Below are 11,470 nucleotides of genomic sequence, written 5' to 3' on the forward strand. Positions count from 1 at the left end.
ATGCTCCAACACTGGAAGTTTTTAAGAAGAGACTGGACAGCCATTTGTCCGAAATGGTATAGGGTTTCCTGCCTGAGCAGGGGGTTGGACTAGATGACCTTCAAGGTCCCTTCCAACTTTACTATTATTATTATTATTATTATTATTATTATTATTATTATTATTATTATTATTATTATTATTATTATTATTATTATTGCTAGCAAAGAAAAGAAAAAGAGTGGTTTGCAAAGCGCGGTGGATCCGAGTCAAGACCTCATGCAGGAAGTTCTCAAGCAACGGACCACACAAGAGCCACGTTGAGCAGTCATTTTTATACATCCTATCGTGACGCCCCATTTCCCTTCGCCTTTCGTCCCATTGGAAAGGCCCGCAGAGGTCACAATCTATCAGAAGCGCCTAACCGCAGCCTCATTCCAGGCTGAATCCTGGCTAAGCAGCCGAAAATCACTTATATAGCCCTGTTGGGGGCGTCGGCCCTGCCTCAGAGCTTTCAAACGTCGGGTAGCGGTCTGCGTCTTAATGGGGTCCTTGTACATCATCCGCATGTAATCACAAAACCCCACAAAGTTGTCCAACAATGGACTAGGTTGGGCTAGCAGGGGTGTGCCCCAATAAGCTGCAGCACCAGAGAGAAGGCTTATCATAAACCCCACTTTATCCCGGTCAGTGGGGAAATCAGCCGCTCTCATGCTGATAAACAGATGGCATTGTCCCATGAAAACAGGAAACATGTCTGGATTGCCATCAAATTTGTCCGGCATCGCAACTTGGCATTTTCTCCTGGGTGGTGGAGCAGCAGGGACGTGTGCTTGGAGCTGAGCCACTTGGGCTGCCAACAAAGCCAGCTGCTGGGAGAACTGGGCATTCTCAGCACGTAGCTGCTCCATAATAGTAGGGGGTTAGGTTTGAAGGCAAACTGTTCTGTCCCAGCCTATGGCCGCCCTTGTTAAATGTACAAGGACAAAACCCCTTTTGAGAAAATAGACTGGAGACTCAGAAGAAAACAAACCCCTTTTAATATTGGTAACAAACCTGCCAAAATGGTCCAAAAACAAAAGCAACAAAACACAATCCAAATGGAGGAAATTGTCCACACGAAACACAATGCAAAACAGAGAATTAGTCATCGGCAATACCAACAGAACATGATCCCATGAAGTACTTTGCAACGGCTGCCTTCAGCAACCAGCACCGCCCACACATTCCCCTTTTGTAATTCAGTCCTCAAGGCGTGGCTTCTCAATGACTTCTCCGGAGTCGCCCCATTGTCTCTCTCTGGTTTACTCTCCTAGCTTGTCTTTGTTTGCGGGTATCTCTCATTTCCGCCAGCTGTGCATCCTCCGAGTCCGACCCAGCCTCTCCACCCAGCTGCATCTCATCCTGAGTACGAGCGGAAGGGCCAGGCTCCTCACTGGAATGTAAGTCTTGGAGCTCATCAGAGCCTTCCCCCGACTCCAATGGCTCCGCAGGCCCCTCCTCCTCCTCCTCATCAGATTCCCTGGACTCAGCTGTCGGGATCACAGGCTGGCACGGAATCACGACATCATCCTGTTTATTTTTAAAACATCCTTTTCCCTTGAACTGTTTCCCTCATGAGGATGACTGGGCCACTTACCAGGGGGTCCTCATCGGAGTTGGTGTCACTCTCTCCCAGGCCCTCCACTGGGCTAGTCAGAGTTTTCTCACCATCTTTGGGGGATGGGGTGAACTCTACGATCTCCAATCCTTCCAGGACCATCTTGTGGGCTGGTGGGGGTGGCTTGGTAGGCTTCTTGGTGGGGCCTGGGGTCATTTTCTGGGCAGGTCGATTGGATCTGCACTCGGCGGCCCGGTGCCCCTCCTTCCCCCACTTGAAGCAAGCTGTGGAGCATCACTGGGGGCTCTGGGCACCCCCCTGCACTTTCAGCTCTTCTTTCTTGTCCAGGAAGGATTTACACCACCCTTTCCCTGGGTGATGCTTGTTTTGGGCCAGATCGATCTCGATCTCCTCTGCCAGCATGTACCAGCCATGAAGGGTGGGGTCGGCGCCCCTAGAGATGCAGGTGTTATAGACCTCATCAGTTAGCCCATCTTTGAAGCAGCCAATCAAGATATCTTGTGGCCAGTCGTTGAGCCGGTAGGCCAGGTCACGGAAACCTTGGGTGTACTCGGCCACACTCTTCCGCCCCGGCTGATAGTTTTTATGCAGTCTCTGGCTTTTTGGTTGGCCAAGTGGTCTTTGAACCTTTTGCGGAGCGCTGCCATGAAACGATTGAAGTTTCTCATCTCTGGAGCATTGTTATGGAGGGTGACCATCCACCTCACTGCAGCCCCTTCCAGGGCCATGGTGACACATCTCACCTTGCCACCTTCCGTAGCTATTTCAGGACCATATTCTTGCATATAGGTCCATTTGGCCCCCTTCCCTTCCCCGGTTCATTGATAGCAGGACACCAGCGAGGTGCCAAGCCGAAGGTGGTGGATCTGACATATTGGTTGGCTCTCTTTTGCCAACGGGATGCAAAAGAAGGCATCCTTCAAATCCAATACCGTGAACCACTTATCTTTCAGGTTAATTTGTGTCAACAAGGCTGTTAACTGTCCCATTGGCATATGCAGCAAAAGAAACTCCTGGGACATTATTTTACCAAGAGTATAACTTTACTGATAGATCCATATAGGCACAGTAGAAAGCAAAGCCAGTTCTGACTTTTTGCTTGAAAACTGCATAGTTAAAATCCCCCTTTTCCTGCCTAGGCCACCCACTGTCCAGTGTCTACCAATCCAATGCAATCTCTTTGTCTGCTTGGCTCAGAAGGCTCTCATCGTTCGACCTTGAGGTGTCGAGATTCTCCCAGGCCGCAGACGGTGCACATGAACTCCTCAATTCCCTCCCAGCCACCCATACATTCCAATCATTCCTCCCCCCTCCCTGGTTTCTGTTGTCAAGCTTCGAGTGAAAGTGTAGAATGAGTCGGCCTTGACAAAGGTATATGGATTGGGTACTACTGCATGGAGAGTGAGGGTGTCCCATCTGGTTTCTTAACAGGTAACACTTGGGTGTTCCAAGGTGAAGATGTTTGGGTTATAAGTCCCCATTCTAGGAAGTCTTGTATTATGGGCTGAAGACCTTGCTTTGCCTCCCATTTAATATATTTTATATTGGCCACTTGTCCTCCCGGGGCTAAGGCGACCATGATTGGCTCAGTGAAAACTGCCATTCCTAGCTGCCCCGCTGCCCTAACCCAAGGTTTCACAGCATGTTCTATTTCTGGTGAGTGTGATGACCCGGGACATGGCACAGAGGCAGCACAGTCAGCTGACAGTTCAAACCACCCCTTTATTGCTCAAAATGTTCCCCAAATGCTCCTACGTTTCTGGCAAGTCCCAGAGCAAAGTGACGATACACACACACACACACCTCCAGCAGCCTCTGGCTGCAAGTAGTCCAGCACAAAGCTCTGAGCACAACGGCTGCCAAAGCAAGAAATCCAGCAGGGCAAGGGACTAAATCAATTAGTCCAGGAAGCAAGAAATAAAGCAAGAAGTCCAGGAAACGTCCAATGTCAGCAACGGCACACAACCCTCCATGAATTCAGCATTTGTTCCCAACAAACGCCCCTCCCCACAGCGTATCCTTAAGTCTCAGTCCCCAGGTGTGCCTTGTGGAGAGGGGCGGGGTGCTCTCCTCCCGAGTAGTCGGGTCAGCCTGTGCTGCTCCTGCCTTCTCCACTCTCCGTGCTTGAGGCTCAGGAGGGGGTGGTCCTTGCTCATCGCCTGAGCTCTGTCTCTCACGTTCACTGCTTAGCTTCTCTTGGTCATCCTGCCCCTGTTCCTCCCTGCCTACAAGCCTTCCCAATCCTGAAAGGCCCTGGCCTGCTTCAGCCTGTTCCTCCCCATATTCCTCCGAAGCCAACGACGCCTCCCCCTTGATCTCCGTGGGCTCCAGCTCCGGCTCATCTTCCTCCGCAGATTCAGGCTCCAACGGGGTCATGACAGTGAGATTGGGGGGGGTGGTCTTCCTTTATTACTAAAGTGGTTGCTCTCCATATTTCTTCTTGGGGTATTTTCATCTTTATCTTTTCCCCTTTGCATGTTATGGTTGCTTGCAGTTTACTAAGGATGTCTCTTCCCAGAAGTGGGACTGGACACTCAGGCAAATACAAAAACTGGTGAGTTAATACAGTGCGCCCTATTTTACATTCCAATGGCTGCAAGAATGGGGCTGATATGACCTTTCCTAAGGCCCCAACAATGGGGCCTCCATCGGTAGTTTGGGGAGCAATAGGTTTATAATGGACTGATCTGCTTGTTCCTGTTTCTATTAGCATTTGGTGCTTAGTTCCCCCAATTTGGACTTCCACCAGGGTTTCGGGGGTAGGGGGAGCAATAGCTCCCTGCCCCTGGCCCCTTCATTCTTTTCTACCTGCATGACTGTAGTCACCAGGCACTCATTCTTCCAATGTCCTTCCTTTTTGCAAATGGCACACTAGTTGGGTCCCAAGGGGACCCTCCCTTTTCCACACCCTTTACTGTAGGTGGAGTAGTGTGCCCTGCCTCAGGTTCCCTGAACTCCCCCTCCTCACCCACATCTTCCGCTTTGTTGCTCCCTTCCTCCTCCCCTTTCCTGCTTCAGGGCATTGGCTAGGAAGATGGCATTTCGATGGGCCTTCTGAACTTCCTTCATATCTTCTTGTCCTCTGTTGGTGAAGACTTTATAAGCTATCTCAACTAACTCTGAGGTGCCTTTCTCTGGACCTCCTTCCACCTTCTGTAACTTTCTCCTAATATCCTCTGCCAACTGTCCTATAAAGATCATATTTATCATCCTCTGGTTGTCAGGGGCTTCCAGATCTAAATCAGTATATTACCTGAAAACCTGATATACTCTCTCTCAAGAAAGTCCCCAGGACTTTCATCCTTCTTTTGCCTAATTTCATAAACCTTTGAGAGGTTCTTAATTTTGGGAACTCCATTTTGGATTCCATATAGGACCAAGGAATGATAATTCTGAAGCCTCTCATTGTCCATGGAATTCCCCAGATTCCACTCTGGCTCCATGAGGGGGGCATTCCCAGTGCTTATCATTATTATGTTCTGTCTTTAATTGCTGCTCCATTGCTCCCCTCACCAACCTTCGTACTGCTGGTGTTAGAAGAACATCCATCAATGTCTGAATATACCCAGGTGGGGTTATGTGTTCTAAAGATAGAAAGAAACAGAGAATGCATTTTCTCTGGGTTTTCCCTATAACAGGGTTTTTGCTGTTTCCAATTGTAGAGATTCGAAGTAGAAAATGGGGTGTAAACTAACACTCGGCATAGTTGGTTTCCTGCTCCTGCCACTATAGTTTCCCTGAATGTAGCCTGCATCTCAGGTTTTAGCTCAGTTTGGGACCGAGTGTCATAGGAGTGTCTCGTCACCTGATCTCTTTGTTCTCTAGCTGCCACGGCCCTCTGGGACTTCCTCACCACCTGGGGTAGTTCGTCCCACAGGTAAACAAGGAGTGGCAAGTCAGTCTCAGAGTCCTCCGTTATAACCAGGGGAGCACTGGGTTTCTTTAACTTAGGATCCTATGCTGTGAATACAAAAGTTCCTTCACACCCACAGTCTTGCAACAGAAATGGACTGTTTGCCAATTTTACAAAGAGTTCCAAGAACTGAATCTCAATATGATGTTTCTGTTCCAATTGATCCTTGTGGACAAAAATTATAAGTATGGCCATACTGACATGCAGTAGTGAGAAAAGGCTGCCTTAGTTCCTATATCCAATCCCCTTAAATTTATGCAACCCACTCGCGTGTTTTTGGGCAGTTTCCCTTTCGGCCACTTCGTTGCACCTCGACCAAGTGCCTTTTTACTGCCACTGTTTCCCATTTTTTAAAGGCCGAATTTCAGGTGGATACCCCTTATCCCCTGGGAATGTTTCCTATTCGGTCCTTACCTTTTATTCTTGTAAATTCCTGTCCCTTCTGTCCCTTTTGCCAGTGGATGTTCCTGCTCCTCGATTTCTTTGGGGTTTCAGCCTTTGGGTTCGACTAAGATGCCACCAAGGACCTGCACCAGGGCTGGGTTTTCATTTAGACAGTGGCTTATTACATTCAATCAAGCCACTCTCAGCATCAGTGGGACACGCGGATCTCTGGAATGTCCCATGCGTTCCAAGGTTCCCAGTCATTGCCCAGAGAGGCTTGTGGGACTTGGGGGTGGCTGACGTATACAGAAACAGAGAGTCCTGGTCACCAACCAGGAATTTATCTTAGACCATTCACACACCTTTCAGCCACTAGTCTTACCCATCCAGGGGCCCTCCTCCAGTGGTTGTTGGTGTCTTCCAGTCAAATCCAGGCACGGATCCCGGACAAGCCCCCAGATTGTTGCCCCAAATTTGGGTCTGAGCCTGGTGCCAAAGCCAATGAAGATCATCAGACTTGAGGTGCATGGTTGATTTCCTTTTATTGAAGCACTTCAGCAAAAGGGGTCCCAGCCAGCAAAGTGCTAGGACCCAGAACAAAGAATTGAACAAGTTTTTATACAGTTTTCTAAGGCAGGATGTAGATGCCTAACAAATATCCTATTGGCTCCATGCCATCCATATTCCTAAATTTCAACTGATAGATACTTCAGGAATTATCTAACAGGCTTTCTATTGGCTCCATGCCATCCCTATTCCTACATCTTAGATAATGGTTACTTCAGGAATTATCTAACAAACACTCTGTTGGCTCTATATCTTCCCTCTTCCCTATCTTAGCCATATGTCTGGTTTGGTATGCATGGTATGTCCGGCAATCGGCTCTTAACCTTTGACCATTCAAGTACACACTTCCTGCTTTCCTTTGATCTCTGTTAGGCAGGCTCTGCATATCTCCTTCTTCCTGTTTGTGTACATGCCAGAACAATGAAGAGCTGACTCATCAGTTGAAATGTTTTTCTGCACTTCAGAAAATAGTTTAATTTTACTTTCCCTTTCTAAACTGCTTATCATCCTGATCACTCCTCAAGGTGGCTGTTATGGTTCCAATGTATGAAACCCTTCAAAGAACTTTGAGGCATTGTTTACCTTAAAGAATCTTTATTCGAGTAGCAACACATCGGCACGTACATAGTCCAAGCCAAAATCTGGCTTTCCCTCCTCTTACTAACAGTCATAAATCACATTCTCCAATTAGTTTGAAATGCTGGCTTTCCACCCAGTTCTTCATCCCGCCATGTCTTATCATCTCTTATTACAAACAGCCTTGGTTCTCACCATTATACAGTATTGTTTTGTCTAACTAATCTCCCATGCACATTCCTCCTCCTCCCCCCCAGTATCATCTAATTCTGACTCTAACAGTAAAACTTAAAGTAAAGGAAAATGGATGCATCTCCATATGTTGTCAAAGCAAGAACATCCGATGTTAGCAGCGTTGACAGTGGCTTAAAGTAACAAGATTAGAATAGGTTAATTAGTTAATTATTAGTTCTAATGCATTTCAAAAATTATTACAGAATTAGTTTTAAAATCAAGTTAAAACATAATTTCAGGTAAACATGTTGACATAGTAAAATATTTGGAAATATACAGTATTTTTCACTTTTTTCTTTTGCTTGCATCCAGTAATGATAATCATTATTCTTCTCTTTCTCTTCTCTTTCTCATAGGCTGCTATATGGCAAGCCCTTAACCACTATGCTTATCGGGATGCTGTGTTTTTGGCAGAGAGACTGTATGCAGAAGGTATGAATCTGCTCTAAAATAAAGATTAGCACTATTTGTAGAATTCTTAAAATAGTCTGAAGCTTTTTTTCAGCATTATCCATTAAGTCGTAAATGGTAATGTGGTCTGATAGATAGTATAGATGGTATCTGTATACAGCTAACTAGTGGTATAGGAGTCCTCCTGTGCTTGAAAATATATTTTTAATTGACAGCATTCTGAGTATATAGTCCAGTGAAGGTAACGGCAATTTTTCTTATTTTAAAAAAAGCCAACATTTGGGCTTTTTTGACCATTCAGCCCTCAGCTGGAAGGAGGTCTTACTCTGTAATCTAGTTGTATGAAAATTAGACAACATTTTAAAGTTGTAGAAAGTACTCTTGTATGCTGAAAGGTACTTTATTGTATTATATTATTTCATCCCAAAGATGCTTTTTCACAAGGCAACTGGACTTTCTTGTTTTTCTTTGAAGACATTTTGCTTCTCATCCAAGAAGCACAAAAATGGGAGTTATCAGAACCCTACACCACCAAGCTGAAGACCTGCCTACCAGCAAAGATGGGAAAGAAAAAGAACTAAAACATCAAGGAAACCCTCAGAACTTGTGGCTATCCCAAGTGAGCCTTCATCAAATCCCAAAAAAGACCCAGCAGGAGCTCCTCCATAACAGACAAAGAAGAAAACAATAAATGAAGCAATGTAGTCATTCCATATGTTGCAGGAATATCAAAAAAGCTCAGGAGGATCTTCAGCCAACACAACATACATGCACACTTCAAACCCAAGAATACACTAAGGCAGAAGCTTGTCCACCCCAAGGATAAACTGACACAAACTGAGCAACGTGGTATATGCAGTACAATGCAGTGAGCCATGTGTAGATCTGTACATTGGGGAAACAAAACAACCACTCCATAAACACATGGCACAACATAGGAGAACAAACCCATCAGGACAAGATTCAGCAGTCCATCTGCATTTAAAAGACAAAGGCCACTCTTTCGAAGACAGCAAAGTCCACATTTTGGACAGAGAGGACCACTGGTTTGAAAGAGGGGTCAAAGACGCCATCTATGTCAGAATTGAACAGCCCTCTCTCAACAGAGGGGGAGGGATACGACAACATTTATTTCCAGTCTACATCATTTATTTCCAGTCTACAGCACAGTCCTTTCAACAGTTCCGTGGTTCATCAGTATTTTCTTGGTGGTATGTCAAACTGAGGCTTCTGGAGACAGATGTTAAGGATGGTTTCTTACCATTTAGAGCTAAGTATGGAACATCCATTTTATTTTTTTGTAAGTGGCCTTTATAAATTATCCAACCAACTAGCCGTTCTTAAACCTCCCCTAAGCAAATATAAGTAAAATTCAATGTTTTCTGTCCAGTGAGAAATGTATCCTTTCTGTCCAGGGAGAAGAAAGAACCATTAAAGGTTGTTTATCAATCAAGATTTATAATCCAAAATGTTCCATCATATCAGGCAATAGTATATGTTTCTTCTACAGGAAAATAGTTCCACAATACAGTTCTGAAAGTCAGTATTTGTGTTCATAGTTCAGACAGGCCAATTTTAGAGTAGTATTATCGTCTCTGCCACACAGATAAGCAGCCCCCAAGTCTGTTCCTTTTTCTCAGCTGCAATTCTCAAAAATAAAAACTTCCAAGGCCAGCCAGAGTCTTATCTAATTCTGGGCTTCAAGCCAGGTTTCTTTTAGGCATAATAAGTTGTAGTGCCGTAATTCACCACTAGATGTCATTAACCTGTTTTAATTTATATTGTAAACTTTTCAATTCTTTTTTTTAAAAAAAGGTCTTAAAAGCACTTTTAGTCCCCAAATTTCCAAGTCTCATATATATATAAAATTCCAAATTAGTCTTGGAGATTTCTCCATTTTCCCCAAGTAACTAATTTGCTGCTTTTCTTTTCCTGAGGGAATGGGGCGGAAATTCCCTTTCCCTCATTGGGGGGAGTGCTTTGGGCAGATTTTCAGGAAGAGGTCTTAAAGTCATAAAGAGAGGCTGAGGTCTCACCCAGTTTCATCTACATTGCTGTAAGATTGCTTTTTAGTGCTTGTTGTCTTCCGTTGACAGCAGCTTCTGACTGGCTATGCGAATGTAGCCAGTCTTTCCCCCGCCGGTTTGGAGGGCTTCCTCAGATCAAACAGGAGGGCTGCCACCCCCACTCCCCGCGATCAACGAGGGTCCCATCCTTGCTTGTCGCCTCTACGTGGTGACATTCAACCCTTTCCAGGGTCCCCCAGCAGGGTGAAATCAAACGCGAAAGACAGAGCCCCATCTTCCTGCATCTGCATCGCCGCGACGTCAAAACCGGAAGCCCTTTCAACAGTTCCAAGAAGGCTCCACACTTATTTGCATTAGTCAGGCGACCCTGATGACACAGATAAACCTCCAGGTGGCCTCAACAACTCTCTAAAAGAATGCAAATGACCAGCTTTCTGCAAGGAGTATAAATCCTTCCATTCCCCACCATCCAGTCAGAGCTGAAGAAGCTTCTTGAATGAGAAGTGAAACGTCTTCAAAGAAAACCTAGAAAGTCCAGTTGCCTCATGAAAAAGCATCTTTCGGACAACTATGACCTGGATGACTGAGAATCTCCATAGACATATATTATTTCATATTTACATACAGGTAATCCCCGAGTTGAGAGCATTCCCTTCGCGAACGTTCAAAGTTATGCGATAAGCGCCCCCTAGTGCTTATGAGCAAATCCTGAAATTACGAATGTTGCCACACCACGACAGTCATTCACCCTTACAATCGACCGCAGTGGCAATGCAACATTCACCCTGGTTATTCCCTCCCCACCCCCACCCCGGGTCTCCCTAGGCACTAGGCCTTCAATACTCACCCTGTGAAGATCGAGATCCTTCGCTTTCTTGGCTGCTTCAGGCCTTCGGTGCATTCGCAGAGAATGGAGGCCTAAAGTAACGCAAGATCACGCGAGATCAGTGGCGCGAGATCTCACACTACTGATCTTGTGTGTTCTCATGCTACTTTAGGCCTCTGTTCTCTGCAACAGAGAACGGAACCGAAGCCAGGGGACACTTCTGCGTACCTCCAGAGGCTGGATCCGGGCGCCGGAGGCCTTTTCCAGGCTGCTGCTGCCCGGATCTGAGGCCGGGGGACGCTTCCATGTGCCTCTGGAGGCTGGATCTGGGCATCGGCCTTTTCCAGGCCACTACCGCCTGGCTTTGAGGCTGGGGGACGCTTCTGCGTGCCTCCGGAGCCAGGTGTCGGAGGCCTTTTCCAGGCTGCTGCCACCCGAAAATGGGCCTCCGGAGGACCGCAGAAGCGTCCCCTGGCCTCAGATCCGGGCAGCAGCAGCCTGGAAAAGCCCTCCAACACCTGGATCAGGCCTCTGGAGGCACGCGGAAGCATCCCCCAGTCTCACTTCCGGGCAGCAGCAGCCTGGAAAAGGCCTCCGACGCCTGGATTGGGCCTCCAGAGACACGTGGAAGTGTGCCCTGGCCTCACTTTCAGGCCGCAGCGGCCTGAAAAAGGCCTCCGATGCCTGGATCCAGCCTCCAGAGGCACGTAGAAACATTCCCCAGCCTCAGATCTGGGCAGCAGCAGGAACCGCAGCAGAGAGGAGATGGACCTTTTCAAGGTGAGTCCGGTGTGGCATGAAGGGAGGGGGAAGCATGAAGTATGTTAGTGGGTCGGGGAGGCCTTGGGGGTCTGTTCCACCACTAGACCCTCCCTGGCCTTCCCCACCCTGAGATACCTCATATTCACTTAATGAACCGCATGCGTCTTAAC

General features: G+C 46.8%; 1 protein-coding gene across 1 annotated transcript in view; it reads left to right on the forward strand.

The window, feature by feature from the left end:
* The window catches only part of LOC107294047 (cell division cycle protein 27 homolog), a gene marked incomplete in the record, with an annotated part of 101,938 nt that overhangs the window by 17,797 nt on the left and 72,671 nt on the right, over positions 1-11,470 (forward strand). Inside the window, 1 exon segment of the mRNA XM_015823253.1 lies at positions 7,631-7,706. Coding sequence (XP_015678739.1) covers positions 7,631-7,706 — 76 coding nt within the window.

Source organism: Protobothrops mucrosquamatus, unplaced genomic scaffold (genome assembly GCF_001527695.2).
Source record: "Protobothrops mucrosquamatus isolate PMUCROS unplaced genomic scaffold, P.Mucros_1.0 scaffold1814, whole genome shotgun sequence".
NCBI classification, from domain to species: domain Eukaryota; kingdom Metazoa; phylum Chordata; class Lepidosauria; order Squamata; family Viperidae; genus Protobothrops; species Protobothrops mucrosquamatus.